The sequence below is a fragment of the Drosophila kikkawai genome, chromosome 3L (assembly GCF_030179895.1).
Source record: "Drosophila kikkawai strain 14028-0561.14 chromosome 3L, DkikHiC1v2, whole genome shotgun sequence".
Classification (NCBI taxonomy): Eukaryota; Metazoa; Arthropoda; class Insecta; order Diptera; family Drosophilidae; genus Drosophila; species Drosophila kikkawai.
In genome coordinates, this window is record NC_091730.1 from 8,580,925 (window position 1) to 8,596,986 (window position 16,062).

At 39.4% G+C, this 16,062-nt stretch overlaps 2 protein-coding genes across 4 annotated transcripts; both read right to left on the bottom strand.

Annotated features, from left to right (window-relative positions):
• Nucleotides 1–9,315: 9,315 nt before the first annotated feature.
• Nucleotides 9,316–12,941, bottom strand: LOC108080252 (trichohyalin-like). Of its 2 annotated transcripts, none has more exons than XM_070285813.1 (10): nucleotides 12,606–12,941; nucleotides 12,181–12,426; nucleotides 12,018–12,122; nucleotides 11,858–11,959; nucleotides 11,480–11,789; nucleotides 11,313–11,420; nucleotides 11,151–11,233; nucleotides 10,867–11,074; nucleotides 10,590–10,805; nucleotides 9,316–10,532 (listed from the first exon to the last, which is right to left on the bottom strand). In XM_070285813.1, the coding sequence occupies exons 2-10, from the start codon at nucleotides 12,261–12,263 to the stop codon at nucleotides 9,459–9,461; spliced, it is 2,289 nt and encodes a 762-aa protein (XP_070141914.1). In that variant the 5' UTR covers nucleotides 12,264–12,426; nucleotides 12,606–12,941; the 3' UTR covers nucleotides 9,316–9,458. The 2 variants fall into 2 exon arrangements, with proteins under 2 accessions (XP_070141914.1, XP_017030400.1); XM_017174911.3 differs by having other exon boundaries at nucleotides 12,181–12,434.
• A 366-nt stretch (nucleotides 12,942–13,307) lies between these two features.
• LOC108072657 (uncharacterized) lies at nucleotides 13,308–15,733 on the bottom strand. 2 transcript variants are annotated; one of them, XM_070285894.1, is made up of 4 exons: nucleotides 15,686–15,702; nucleotides 15,521–15,606; nucleotides 15,348–15,460; nucleotides 13,308–15,028 (listed from the first exon to the last, which is right to left on the bottom strand). In XM_070285894.1, the coding sequence occupies exons 3-4, from the start codon at nucleotides 15,357–15,359 to the stop codon at nucleotides 13,538–13,540; spliced, it is 1,503 nt and encodes a 500-aa protein (XP_070141995.1). In that variant the 5' UTR covers nucleotides 15,360–15,460; nucleotides 15,521–15,606; nucleotides 15,686–15,702; the 3' UTR covers nucleotides 13,308–13,537. The 2 variants fall into 2 exon arrangements, with proteins under 2 accessions (XP_070141995.1, XP_017019380.1); XM_017163891.3 differs by having other exon boundaries at nucleotides 15,521–15,733.
• Between the last annotated feature and the right edge of the window lie 329 nt (nucleotides 15,734–16,062).

Here is a 16,062-nt window from a genome sequence, read left to right on the forward strand (position 1 = left end):
CGAACGACCCCGACCGACTCGTTTTTCCCATCTATAGGAAATATTTAATCCCAAACAAGCCGGGCCAAGCCATGCCATGCCAAACCAAAAAAACCTAAGGCACTGACTGCGACTGCGACCGCAGCAGAGACAGCGGCAGTGGCAGAGGCAGAGGCAGAAGCAGAGCCAGGAGCAGCGCAGCAGCAGCAGTAGCTGAAGAAGCTCAGACGTTAACAAGGACGGATGAGAGCCAAAGCACCTTGCCAACAGAGATGCTTTAGAAATATCTAAAAATAACACAGATACTTAGATTCATTGCAACCTACTTTTTGATGTATTTTAAGCCTTGTCCGCGAAGCTGTCCGCTCAAGAGAGAGGATATAACATGTTTAGTTAAAAGAATATATTTAGATGTTAAAAATATGTTTTCAAAATTCTTAGAGCTTTATTTGAAAAAAAGATATCTAAAATTTGAAATGAAACTTGTTTAAAATATTTAATACTTCAAAAATAGAATAAACTAAAGATAAAATAATAAAATATTTCAAGAAATATAAATATTTAAATATATAAATTTAATTTTAAATATTTATTTTGTTAATATTTCTTAGCGAAATAATAAATATAATAAACTACTAAGTATCTTTCAGAGATATATTTTACTTATATGACCAATTCTATGTTCCTAAAGAAAGTTTTCACATAAGCCCGAAAGCTTTTTAAATATTAAATTCCTAAAATAATTTATAATTTTATTAAAAAACCCCATCTTTTTGCGAAAAATATCCAAGCTGCCAGCATCGCTCTCCAAGAGTGGCGTCGCAGTCGCTGTCGACGCTGGCGTTGCCGTAAGACGTACAAAACAAACACTCTGCGGCAGCGACAGCAACAAAAATACCAGGAGCCAGGGCGTCGGAACGTGGAAACGTCAGAAGGACACAACAGAAAAGACCAGAGCAGGATAAGGGCGGTAGGGAGGATGGTGTCATTTGTCGGTCGCAGCGTCTCGACTGTCAGCCATCGGCGATATATATGCCCGAAGACCCAGAGAGACCCGAGCTCGGAACCCGAACCTGAAACCGAAGCCCAACCTGTCATCTCGTCCTACCTTTGGGGTGCGTTTTATGGCTTCAGTTGGGTCGGGGTTTGTACATAGATGTATCTCTGATGGGTTTTCGGGTTTTGGGCTTACGTAGTGCTCGCTATGGCAACTGCCTCCCATCCTCCATCTCCCTCCGTTTCTGTGTGTATATATCTGTTTATATATCTTTTATTCAGGTGAATGATTGGTTTCGGTTGTGGGTCTGACGAAATTCACTTGGAATTCCGGTATCTATATGCTTGAGGCAGATATAGTGACAGTATGGGACTTACATGTGTGGGTTTACCCACACCAATGTTAGTAATTATAACTATTTTTGGGTATTATTATTATTGACTTGTTGGGCTTTATTAAAGGTATTTGGGGTGAACCTTGTTTTGGGAAAATAATACAAATTTTAGGGAGCTTTAATTGAAGTATGTATTTAAAATATTAATGACTGACATAACATAATTCTTAATATTAAATTCAAGCTTGATCTTAGGTTTTAAATTATTTATTTATCATAAAAAGCGATCAACTTGGACTTCCCTACTTTCAAGAGATCCCCTTTAATTCAATATTTCGAGTCCTTAAATTCTCTTGAATAAAATATCCCTATCTACTGATCCCTATCTCCCAGCTAAACCCTAATAAAACCTTAAACGATCTTAGCTTGTTCTTCTCCGCTCTTGGGTCCACTCGAATGGCCTGACTTGTAAGTATAAAATTTTGCTTTGGCATCGATCCAATTTAAACGAGTTTTCTTATGGGATACTTCATATAAGCGCCGAGTCCAAGTCGTGAGTGGTGGTTGCGAGAGATGCTCGGATTCGGGTTCTTCTTGGGACATTCATTATAGGCATTCATTTCAGTCTCGACATCCGTTAGCGGAGAAGTGCCATGGCAACTAGTATAATATATATACGCGAGTACAAGTATGAGCGCACGTACAGAAAATCCATACCATTCCAATTCCAGCCAAAACTCACAGATACTCATACTGATACACACACACATTACTAGGGCTATCTTAGAGATGCTGCAGTGCCGAGGCTGCTGAGATATACTACCGCTGGCATGTGTATCTTGTATATATACGACTGTAACCTGAAGTATCGCTGCCCGGTTTGGTAGGCGATTGGGTTTGAGATTGGAACTGGGATTGCTATTGGGATTGAGCGTATAAATAACTAGAGCCTCGACTGCAAAGCCGGCAGAGCTGGCCGCAGCAGCAGCAGCAGCAGCCGCAAAGAATAACAACAATGTGGGACTAAACAAAAAACAAAGCATTAGGTCGAAAGCCTTTTGATGGATTAGTTTTAATACAAGTCCAAGATACAAATGGATAACGCTCAGTTTGGGTTCGTCTTTTCGGTTCTGTTCGGTTCCCTTCCATTTTCGATACGATTATGTGTCGCTCGGTGGTGGGAAATCGCATTCATTCTATATACTTATATCCCGCCAGCTCTATGTGTATATATATTAGGTGTGTGTACATAAGGAAAAGTATTGGAAAAGGTATAAAACCACAGCATCAACCTCTGCGGTGGGGCGTAAGGCGGCCTGTGGGTGGTGCTAATGGGAGGTCTGGGCGCTTGGGGACTCCGCTCTGGACTTTCCTTCTTGGATGCTCGGGTTGACGATGACGATGACTTGACTCTATTATATTATATTTCAGCAGCTATCGGCCACTGACCAGTGCCAAGGAAACTTTTCTCCAAATGCGGTGAAGGAGGGTCGGTCAGTTGGGTGGCAAGGAGGAGCGCGCACGGGGATAAGCCCTTGGCAACCTTTAGAAAACGAGCTGGAGAGCATTGGAAGAAAATGACCTTTCCTTTTGCCATTTCATGACTCTGAATCCAAGTGATTGCGATGAGCAGGGAACCCTACAAGCACACACACACCCACACTCTAGGACACACATTTGGACAAGGACCGAATTATATACACAGTCGGGCGTCTATAAATCGAATTTCCTCAAGGTTGATGGACTGTAATTTAATTAGCTGGAGGAGAAAATTATTTCAGGAATCTAAGGACAACAGAGCAATCCATAAAAATATATAATAGTTTTAAATTCATATTTTACATAACTTCTTTCATCATTTCTGTTGTTACAAAATTTAACTTAAATTTATGCTCTTAAGAAAACTTGAAATATTCGAAACAAACTTGAAAAATAACCATATTGTTGCTACTTATAAATTTAATGAAAATATAAAAACCTCTTTCTAAAAAGCTAATTAAAAAAAAAGAATAAAAAAAGCTTAGATCTGCAAAATATATTTATTATTCCACATCATAATTTTAAGTACTAATGCTCCACTGTAATAGGGAGGACCGCCTGCCTCCCGCCCACTCGCCCAGAACTCGTCTAAGCTCATCTATTATGACCTTTTTCTGGAGAGCCAGATGCGGGGATTTAGCCATGGAATTTATTATGGTTATGTATTATATCGAACCGAACATCACATCCCGCCACACCGGCCTGGCATCCTCTCGTCCTCCCCCGCTTCCCGGGCATTGTGAAATCGTTGCCACGACCCGAGATAGTATTTTTCCATTACCTTTTTTGATTAGGTCCCGGGCCTTGGCCCCAGTGTGCTCGCTGGGATTCCATGTCAGGCCATGCCATGCCATGCCATTCCGATGGCAGCTCGAGGTTCGAGGTTTAGGTCCCTCGAGGTTGGTGCTATATATGTGCAAGAGAGAGTATCTCGGCTGGTATCTCCCCATCTTTTCCCAGTGTATAATCTATATGTGGTGTCCGCCTGCAGCGTCCCTTGTATGTTGTCCGTCGTCCAGTCGGCTTCTCTGATTATCTGCCGGTGTACCCAGTCTAACTGCGTCCCTTGGCCCTATATCCCCTGCCAGCCTTGCCCTGTCCCGTCCTGCCCTGCCACATATCATTGTGTGTACGAGTGAGTATCTATTCTGTCGCACCCAAAAGCACCATAGGGACCTGAATTTTTCCTAGTAATTTCCTTTGTGCCTTGTGCCCCTCTAGTGCCGCTGTTCCGCTGTTCCGCTGCTTCCTCTGTCCATTTTCCGTTTCCCTTTGCTCCAATCTCGATTCCATGCCACTGCCCCGAAGCCGGCAGAGCAGCCGGCGTCACTGTCGACATCGAAGACTCTTGGTAATCCCAGTCCCGATTCCAATTCCAATCCCCGCGCCGTCCTGCTGTAGCTAATACGAGTTTATTGCCTTTTCCATATCGGGGCTCTACATCTTGTGGCTTTATATACATGTAGTATAGTAAAAGAGAAAATTTTGGTGGTGGTTTCTATGTGGTGGTGGTGGAAGCTTTGTATCTTGTGAAATCATTTTGGAATTACTTATAATTGGGGTATATTTTGGCATTTGCAATTTTATCTTGAATGATCTTTTGATTTCATTATTCTTTGGTCCTAGAATTTTTCCTATATACCAAATTTCAGATTGATTAGACAAGAGTATCCATCGCCAGAATGATTTTTTGATTCTCGTAGGACTCGTATGACTAACCCTAATAAGTAGGCAATACTTTTTAAAGGCTATGAATCCTAGATGCCATTTTTATAGTCGGAAAGTTATTCTTTATTTATTTAAAAAATATTTTAAGAACATTTTATCTTACTAGTACTTTTAAAATTGTAAAAATTTAATATATAATTATAATTATAATAATTAATAATGGTGATAATGATATATTCAATGATAAATAATTACTTTTTTTTCTCTTCTTTCTTAGTCTTAATTTTATTTAAAATTAATTATTCAAGATATTTATTTAGGATTAAATTTTTAAACATATTTTAAATCATTCTCCTGCAATAAATCTAAAAACTCCAGAAATAAAATTGTTTCCATGTTAACCTTTGATTTAAAATATCTCAAGGGAACCAGCTATCTTTTTTAATCTTTCCGAAAGGATATTATATATCTTTACTCCCTTTATGTTGCCATAGTAATTTTATTTCAATGTGATTTATTTTTTGTTCAGTGAAAAAGTTTATTCAAAATGTGTCATATAAAGAATTTAGTCAACAATTCCTAACACCGCCCTCTCCATTTATATGAAATTCACCCCCTCAAAAGTATAAATATAGATTGACAAATGTCGTTTAATTCGATTAATGGAATTTATCATCCCCAATTACACTGCACTCCATCTCCACCTTGATAAATCTTTTGAGTCTAGTCATCTTGAGCTTGGCGAACTTAAGCAAACATTGAAAGTTGCTCCTTGGGGTCCCACAAACACGAGCGAATCGATTCGTTCAAACCAAAATCGAACCCAAATGAAATTCAAGACATGCCACGACGATTGCGAATGGTATTTATAGGAGTCGGAGCTGGATAAGAAGAGGGTCAGGAAAGAGGGTCGCCAGGTTGTCTTTTTGTACCCTCATCGGTTCGTACGACGACTCGTCGTCCTCTCCACATCTTTGGCACAATAAAGATAGATTAGCATCTATCGAAAGCTGTGCCAGCGAAACGAGAAAAGACGAAGTGCGAGTGTACAAAAAACCGAACTCGAATTTGCTGGAGCGGCGGCGCATGTCTGAAATTCAAGCTGTGGGCATTCTCAGCATCCTCCTCACCATCATCATCATCATCATCATCATCATCATCATCGTTGTCGTCGTAATAAGAACCTGCAGCAGAATCCAGGGCCTCTCCAGAGTCTCAGCTCAAGGGCCATCATCATGGGCAACGTCTGCTGCCTGACTTGCCTGCCTTCCTGCCTGCAGCATCTAAAGCCCAAGAGGCTTATGACGAACCGACAACCCAAATGAGATGTACTACGGGCATAAAGCCCCGCAGCCTCAGAGCCATTATAATGCGTTCCGAAATATAAGTACTTTTAGTACCAAGAAATATCAAAATAAATCGATGGTCAACAGAAAAAACAGACTTGATTCTCATTCATTTCTCACGATTTACGCTGGCAAGTATCTTTGTATCTGTATCTATATATCTGCTTTCCAGATGAACGGGTATTCGTAGAACTTGCTCAGGGTTCGGTGTTCGGGTCCCAGAGTCGGGTCTTCACTTTTGGCTTGCCATTCATTCGTATTTGGCAGACAATGGCACGATTATCCCTCACTCTAGCATGTTCGGTGATTAAAGTGGGGTCGCCTGGCTGGGAGTCTGGGATGATGAAAGAATCAATATTATATATACAAAAGCGGCAAAAGTAAATAATGGAAATTGAATGTGGCATTAACTGGATGCCAATGGTTAGGCGGGAAAAACTGATTTCCGTTTTTTCCCCCCCTAAGAGATCAACGTTTGACTCTAAGTGATTTACCTTTTTAAATTGAATTTGCAAACTATTTAAGGTAAACCACCGAAGGTGACTCTTAATTTAGTGAAATTAAGTGAAGCCAAGGGTAAACCACAGAAACTCGGGGAATTTCAAACATTTCTACTTAGAAACGGGTTCGTTATAAAGTTAATAAATTGGTTTTTAAAATACCCTTTCCAGGCAAGAGAAAGAATTCCTGGCGAGGTTTCATTTACAAACATATATGTATATCTATAGTTAGTATATATAAAAGATAAAATTACCTTAATAAAGTCTGTGGAACATTGCATGGCATTTGGTCACGCCATGCCCACCCTTAGGAGCCAGTAAAGCGCCTGGAACCACTGGGGACTCGATGATTCTGACACAATAAAAACAAAAGTAATATCCAGGAGCGCTATATAAAAGCTGTAAATAGAAAAGGCCCCAGAGCAGCAAACATTTATAATACCAATAAAAAGCTACGCTACGCATTTCGAAATCCTGTTATATAGGGAACAAAAAATAATGAATCTCACGCCGTCTGGATGAGAATATAAAAACGTTCATCAATTTTATGCAATGCCCAATTAAATCGGGACAAACTCTTCAAATAAAAGTTTATTAAAAGGTAGGATAGAGTTGGATAAACGAAGATTGAAATACTCTTGTGGTAGGAAATACATAAATAATAATTTATAAGTTATATTTATATTATTCATTGATATTTATACTACTTGAAAATAATATTTATATCTATATTTATGAATTTTATAATCTTCTTTAAATTCTTTTTACTTTTTCCTGTTTAAAAACCATTAATATATTTTTAAAATTATTTAAAAAACCGTACAACCTTCTCGTTAAAATAATAATACCTCCTGTTAGTGTATCAACGTTCTCACAGTCTTTTATTATGTACGATTCACCCCAAAATCTCTTTGACTGATTAGCCTGTTATCCTTGTTTCCAGTACACCCAAAGATCTGTTGTACAGACTTTATAAAGCTTGAAAGGCCCGACTGTACCCAATTGTGTATTTTCATACACGATTGCCCGCCGGTTATAGTACATCCTCCTGCCTGTGATGGCATATGTACTGCCATATAGCGCCCAAAGGGGACAAAGAAGAAGAGGTGACAGCGCAGGAGGATGAGGATGAGGTAGCTGGAGAGGTATATGTACTCGTAGTCCCTTCCGTCCTTTTGCTCGTATATCCCTCGATGGCAATTTCGCTTTCAGGGTTTTATGTCAGAGCTCTTAACGCGCTGGGGTTTCAATTTTGTTTTGGGGGCGCAGCCGTGTGGCAGTAACCTGAGCCAAAGTCTGTTGCCCCAGCCCCAGCTCCAGCCCCAGCTGCTGCTGTTCGTATTTGCACTGATGTTGCTTCTTCCACCGAATGCCCCTCCAGCTAACCCTACAACACTCGTAGGTTTTCCACGCCACGGCAACCTGTACGCCCTACCAGAGGGCTCTCCATAGTAGTCGTCGAGCCCGTCAGTCGAGTCGAGTCTGACGTCGTCGGTCGGAAATCCTTGAAATGAAAGTCCTGCTGAAGCTCCTGCTGCTTCAGCTTCAGCGTCAGTTTCTGCTCCTGCCGTCGCCGTTGCTACTGCTGCTGCTCAGGAGGGTTGCAAACGTATGGCAAGAAACTTTGCCGGAATCGAGGACGGATGGCAATGGTGATGTAGCAATGAGGATGTGGCTCTATAGCCCCGGTTATGTAGTCGTAGCGCCCACACACAGTGCAAAAACACATACATATGTAATAAAATATCAAATCGATCGGGGAGATTCTAGAAACTTTATTGCTGCTTAAAAACTTTACTACAGGGGGTTCTCTGTAAAGTAAACTAAATGTGGAAAGAGAAATTATATTATTTAGTCACACATTATTATAAAATTATGTGACCATAAAAATATAACTCTGTAAAGTGCCAGCAAAAAGTATTGCCTACTTTTTGGCGAAGCCTTAAGGACAATTTTCTAGAGAGAACTAAAAAATCTTCTTAAAGTCCTTAATACAGATTCAAAAGGGGGTGATTATTATTATATTATATTAATCTACAATTATTAGGTTTCAAAGTCTCACAGCTTAAGAAAAGCCTCCTTAATACTCGGATCCTTTAAAACAAGTTAGCCTGTATTTTCATAACATAAAATTAAATGTGCTTCGTAACCACCTTTGGGGGCATTAAAACCATATATAGTAAGGCATATAAAATCGATATATTTGATATTATTTTTTTCTCTGCACGTATATGCTCAGTAACCTGTAAATGGACGTGTGTGTATGTGTGTGCGTGTCCACCTCCAGGCACCGCAAGGTCCCTCGCTGGGATGCTGACTGCTGCGCTTCGCTGCTGGCATCCGCTCCTCGCTTTTCGCCCTTCGCCGCTCTGCCCCCTGGCTGCGCTTCCCATCTAGAATTGATGTAGCACCTACAGGGTTCTGTTCCGGCTCCGGCTCCGTCTCCGCTTTCCAGCTATAACCCTGCCCACTTCCGCACGTCCGACTCCAGAGCTGCAGGTCACCTCTGTCCGTCCCTTTTGGCCCCACATCTCCCAGCTTCCCATTTTCCAGCTCCCACCTCTAGCTACCCACATCCCATTTCCCTTGACGGGCAGGACGCGTAAAGTTTTAGAGGACGAACGTAAAGTTTCAGCGCTGATTGTGCTTCCAGCTGGGGCGGCGAGTGGAGAGGCGTCAGGCGATTATGTAACCTGGTCAAAGACCGAAAGACCCACCCCCATATGCGGCTTTCTGTAGATGGGAATCATCACTTTGACAATTCTTATCCGGGATTATACGTTGAATATACATTTCAAGTCGCCATTAGAGGAGAAAAAAGATTAAAGATGACTTTTCCTATATATAAATTTAAATTTATTTATGAAATGAGAGGAAATTTATATATTTAAACTTAAGAAATAAGTAAGCTTTATAACAGGAAATAAGTGATTAATATTTAAGTGAATGATGAAGGTTATTTTAAATCAATATTTGCTGTAATTATTTTTGGTATATTCAGAAAATCAAAAAACAAAATACATCTATTTTCAACGGATCACTTTTCTTATGAAAATATCATTTTACATATAATTGAGCTAGCCTCCTTACACTAATTATTCAGTTAAAGAACCCACTTCTTCAGCCTTTTTGCCAGCCTCAAAGATCTGTTCCAACTGGCTAATTAGGCCTATGACGCGATAGTTCTCCCTCATCAGAGCAAAATCCTCGAGGGGTTTCAGAAGAAGCAGTGCATCCTTGAAGTTCTTCACGTTGCGTGGAAGCGGAGGCTCGTCGATGATCTCTGAGTTGTGACTAGGAATGAAAGCAGTTGTAATTGCTGGCATTTCATCATCCACAAGCTGATAATCACAGATGTGAATCGGTGAATGATGAAGCTGTTCGATCTCCAAAGAGCTGTTGTGGTGGGAATTATCATTCAACTCCTCAATTAAGGGTGTGCCAGGTAAGTTATCTATGTCGTCTTTATCTTCAATATCCATGGTCACGGAAACGTTATTAACTTCGTCTTCAAACTCCAGGTCTATCGAGGTGCCTTGTTTGTGTTCAGAGTTTTTCTGCAGGTTTTTTGCATGATCCAAAAGCTGTTCAATGTCATCAACGGTCTCCACAACTCTCGGTTCCAAGTTGGAGGCCATGGCGGAATGTCGTACACAGTGAGACATTATGTTTTTCAAGTCCAACGATATACGCGGTCTTTGTGTAAAATTAGTTAAGTTTTTTGAGAAATTTATGTCGTAGGCGGCCATAAATTGATTAATCCAACTCTTGTTTGGCGTAAAGCCATCGATTCCCATGAGGTTGCGGAACTCGATGGCACGCTGGAGGATATCCTCTTCGCTGACGTCTGTCAGAAGATGAAACCGAGCCCTTTGGGTATACTCGTACACACAGTAGCCCAAAAGGTTCAGTTTGCGTCTACGCAGTTCGCTGTCCTCTTTGGACTGCTTGCTCAGGAGAACGGTGGCCTCGTGGAACTCCAAGATGGCTTTTCGATTGGACACCACGCGAATGATCTGCTCCAAGCTGCAGTTGAAGTTTTGAGCGATCTTGTTGTACATGGCTTCGTTATCGAACTGCCGAATGGCAGCCAAGCGCTCATCCAGTGTCAAAACGTAACGAAGCGGTTTTCTTGTTTCGGTTTTAACGGTTTCATTGTCATTTTCAGTCTGGAAATTAGTATTTAGTATTGAGAAAATAAATATAATAAATATTTTAGCACTTACATTTTCTAAGGTGTTGTTTTCTGGTAAACTTCCAAGTTGCTTTTTGGCTATATCTTCAACTGCAGTCATTATCAGGCGCTTTTTGCGCTCTCTGTATTCTTTACTTCTTTCTCCAGGTGTTTTGGGTGGACTTCTTTGTTTTATATTTGCATCGTCATTACTTTTACATTGCTTTTTAATTACTTCTTGGATAGCCGCTTCTTTCTGATTAAAATTCTGGAAAAACCAATGAATATTATAATTTTATATTAATCTAAATTCATAAATTAAAACTTACTATTTTGGAGTCTTTTAGTATTAATTTCGCAGCACGTTGTAGACTTTTTTGACGCTCTCTGTATGCTTTACTTCGTTCGGAAGCCGTTCGAGCCGGAGGTTTGGTAGGCTTTAATAATTTTTTTAAAAGTCTGTATCGCCTGGCAGCCTCAGCCGCCTTTTCTGCTGGAGACATTTTGGCAAAGTCTTCGGTTACAGGAACGATATCACTATGATGATTATATAGATTTATCAGTATTTTTTGTAATAAATAACAATAATAAACTTCTGCTTGGTTATATTTACCTCATGCTTATTTCATCACTGTCACTTTGGTTTCCTGTGCTCATAGAGTCCTGAACAGAAGTCTCTTGAAACTCATCAAAATTCTAAAATATAAATAATGAATGGCACAAAATTAATTTAATTATTACTTAATATATAAGAAAAATGTAATAATTTTCTTACAATTTCAGAGGATGAAGACAAAGTGATGTTAATTTTTAATGGAACATTACTGTCGTCACTGTCAGATTGTGTTTCTTGGACAGGAGCCTCTTGTATGTAATCCAAGTTCTAAAAAATTATATACATACACAGATTATTTAATTTAATTATAATGAATAAAAACTTACCATTTCCGAATCTTGGAGATTGAGTTCTTTTGGCAGGATCTCTTGGTAACGTATTTCAGCTTTAAATTGATCGGATTCCGTATCATTATTCATGGCTTTAAGTATTTTTGATGAAACGGAACTAGATGATATTTCACAATCTTCAGCTTCAGGTTGTTGCAGTTTTTTAAGCTCTCTGCATGCTTTACTGTAGTCTGCAGCTGGAGGCGTTCTGGGATTTGGTTTCGGAGCCTTAGCCATTAATAACCTTTTCTTCTCTCTGTACCGCCTGTTGGCCTCAGCCCTTTTGCGCTTTTTTTCATCCTCTTCGCTACATTATGCACATATATTATATATTTATATTACCATAAAAACATCACCAGTATTGGTTATATTTACCATAAGCTATTGTCATCATTGGAAGGCAGGTAAAAATATTTTTGCCGCTCTCTGTAACGCCTGCTGGCCTCAGCGGCTTTGCGCCTTTTTTCATACTCCTCCCTTTAAACAATAATAATATTATAAAAACAAGAACAATACTCGTCTTGGTTATATTCACCATGTACTTATTGGGTCATCATTGGGAGGCTGCTTTAATTTCTTTTTCTTTTCTCTGTACCGCCTGTTTGCCTCAGCTTTTTTGAGCTTTTTTTGATACTCTTCCCTACAAACAATAATCATATTAATAAAACAATAATAATACTAATCTTGGTTATACTTACCATGTCATAAAGTCATCATCTGCGTACTCTTCGGTGCTTAGGGGACTTTCCCCTTGAATCACTTCTACTTCATCGCTACTCATTTTGCACACTAAAATTCGTTTCCAAACGAAAGAATCATTTATTTCTCTCTTTGTATTATGCAGTCGAGAGAGCAAAAGTCATCATGACGCTTTTTCGTGACGGCACTATCGATATATCGATGTTTTATGGAGTAAGTTGATTTATCTCACCCAGCGTGAACCACTAAAGAACTAAATTATATAACATTTTTTATATATTTATATATTTAATAATATTATTATATTAAGAAGACAAATTTAAAATTTTATAATGAAACAGCCGCTTCATTATAATTATTTGTTTTATAATTTACAAAACAAAGCATATAAAACAAATAAAAGAATCATAAACAAACTGCTCACCACTGAAATTGAATGTCTTTTCGACAGCGCTCTCTGGAACATGTACTTGCTCTCAGGGTGGTTTTGCCTCTCTCGTTGTGTGACGCCAATCTCTCGGAAAGGAAAACGAAAAAGTCTTTGCTTTTTTTTAGTTGCAAATTATTCTTTGTTGTTGTTGTTGTTGTTTATGCTGTTGCACTTTGGGAGCATAGAATTGGTTTATAAACAAATCTGCAGCAGGTTTTTGGGCACAAATTCGGAGCACACACTGGATTCCAAATCAAGTCGGTGGAACACTGAACCACATGTTCACAGATTATATACACATTTACTTTTTGCTCTCTCGCTTTTTGCAATCTCCCGAAAAGAGTCTCTGTGAAACCAGATTGACGAGTTGAAAAAGAGAGCGTTACGAGAGAGTATTGCAAAATGCTCTACCGATCTCTCAACGAACGGAGATATGTATATCAAAGGCTTCTATTTTTAGAGATTGAGAGCAAATAGTATATGATAAGAGAGATGAGAATAAATCTCACCCCAAAATCAGCAAAAACTTGTTTTTGCTTTCACATATCAATTATAAATTTGTATATTTTCACAGCTAAAATTGAAGTTTAATAAAAAATAATATTAAAAAATTTTTGTTGTTATTAAAAATTATACTTTAATTTTATTAATTTTAATTATTTATTATAAAGTTTTGTTAAGTTTTTATTTTAATTTAAAATTATTAGGAATTTTTTCCCTTATACTCAGGCTTAAAAAAATTATAATAAATATAATTTAGAATAATAATTATTCTACAAAGTCGTTTAGTATGTCAGACCTATTTTTTATGGGATCTATTAGTATCTCTCTAACGTAATAATAATAATATTATTTACATATGTATCCAATAGATATCAACTTTATCTCTAAACTTGAACTCCAAGCTGATATATTTGGCTGGACACTTATTTAGCAGAAGACCCCATCTCGGCAGCCTTTTTTCCCGTCTCGAAGATCTTCTCCAGCTGGGTGAGCAGGCCAATGGCGCGGTAGTTCTCCTCCATCAGGGCGAAATCCTCGAGGGGCTTTAGCAGACGCAGGGCATCCTTGTAGTTCTCCACGCAGCTTGGTAGCTGTGCTTCGTTGCTGACCTCTGCGTCCTGACCAGGACTAGGTGAAGGGGCAGTTTCTGGAGCTTCCGCTTTATTGAAGGCTTCAAGTGCTTGTGGGTAGTGGTGTATCTTTTGTATCTTCAAGGAACTCTGGTTGGTTTTATCTTCCATTTTTCGCTTAATTGGTGTCTCGATTGGTTCACTCTTATTATCCTCATCTTCATCTTCATCTTTGATTTCTATTAATTCAGTGGGGACTTCTATGGCCACACAGTCATCATCGTCTTCGTCTCCGGGGTCCACGTTTTCTGTGGGAGTGTTAGGCTTAGATCCTGTTTTTGGCTTTGCTTCGGCATTCACTTGTTTCTTGGAGGCCAGGGTTATCCTTTGTTCGTGCCGACTGCAATAGCTGACAATATCGCGGAGGTCCAACGAGAGGAGCCGGGTAACAGGAACACCCACCGAGAAGGTGAAGTTGTAGTGGTTCTTGAAATGATTGAACCAGGTCTTGTCGGGGAAGAAGCTATCGATCTTTAAGATGTCCCTCAAACTGATGGCCACGGATCGCAGATTGTCCATGTCAATACGACCATTGGAATGCACCTGAGACCGCTGGATGTACTCGTAGAGGCACTTTTCCAGAAACGTAATCTTACGCTTTCGTCGCATATGGAACTCATCCGAGGTGGCCTGGTTCTGGCAAGAAGTATTCATCAGGGTCTTTGCGCGATACAGAGGTCGTTCGATGGCCCTTTGATCGCTGGTTGTGGGCGGAGCGGGCTCCGGAGATCTGGGTAGCAAGTTACAGGCCATCGAGGTGTGTCGTCCGCAGTAGGACATTATGTCCCTTAGGTCCATCGATCTCGGTGGTCTACGCGTAATAGTAATCTGTCGATTCGAGAGAGATATATTGTAGGCGGCCTTGAAGTGATTAATCCAGGGCTTGTTTGGCGTAAAGCCATCGATGCGCATAAGGTCGCGGAATTCTATGGCCTTGTTGCGGATCAGCTCCTCGTTGACGTCGCTGTTCAGATAGAACTGGGCCCTCTGGATATACTCGTACAGGCAGTGGCCTAAAAAGTTTAGCTTTCGCCGGCGTAGTTCGCCGTCCTTAGTGACCATGTTGCTTAGGATATTGGTGGCCTCGTGGAACTCCAGGATTGCTTTTCGATTGGACACCACGCTCTTGATTTGCTCCCAGCTGCAGTTAAAGTTGCGAGCGATTTTGCTGTACATGGGCACAATGTCATACTGCCGAATGGCGGCCACACGCTCCTCCAGAGTCAGTACGTTCCGGATCCGTCCCGATCCCCCAGCACCATCGCTCTGATTGTCGTCTTCATTCTGAAATTGAAGAGATATATTACATTTTTTACAGGAAAATCTTTGTTAATATCTTACTAAATTTTAAAACAGATTGAATGTTTATCAAATTAAAATTTAAATATATTTTTTATTATTATTAGTAAAAATTAGATATATTATTATTATTATTATATTTTTTTAATCAACATAGAAACAAAGAAGCAACAACTTTGCCAAACTAATACCTTTATAAATTTTAAATAATTATAATTAATTATTTATCAACCGAAATTTATATATAATATTATTATTATTGTAGATTTTAAACTATCATTACCACTGTAGATCGAGTACTTACGTCAGAGTACATGTCCCCTGGCTCTTTTGGCTCGCAATGGCTTTCTCTCTCTTCGCGAGGGTTTACTCTCTTGGTGGGTGGGTAACTCTCCCTCTCTTTGAATATGAATGTAGCTGCGCATAAAGTTTAAAATTTTACTTTGCCTTGCTTAACTAATAAAACCAATTACATACCCTTATTGTTGTTGCACTTTTAGAAGCATAGACTTGATTTTTAAACAAATTTGCAGCAGGTTTTTAGGCACAAAATCGGGCGCACGCTGAATCTCCAAATCGTGTGAAAGGCGGTCGAAGACTAAAACACATGTTCAACAGATAATTTGTATATAGTATACATACATATATACAACCGATTCGCTCTCGGTCTGACTGTCGCTCTTCTGGCGGGCGACGAAACCGGATTGACGAGTTTCTGAACTGAGCGTTATGGGAGAGATCTCTCACTCTGACCCGATCTCTCACCAATATGTTTGTCAGCTTGTATTTTTAGGCGGATCGAGAGCTAACAGAGCCTGTTGTGAGAGAGCTTCCATGGGTTTCCGCTCCAACAAATAATATAAATTCATGTATTGGTATTTGCTTAACCAATTGCTTTTGAATTTAATTTTATAGACTTTTTTTTGGTGCCTGATTAGAATTGTTATTATTATTATTTATTGATTATACAAATTAACAGGTTATTGTTTAAAACGTCTTTATTTCTTGTATTATTTATT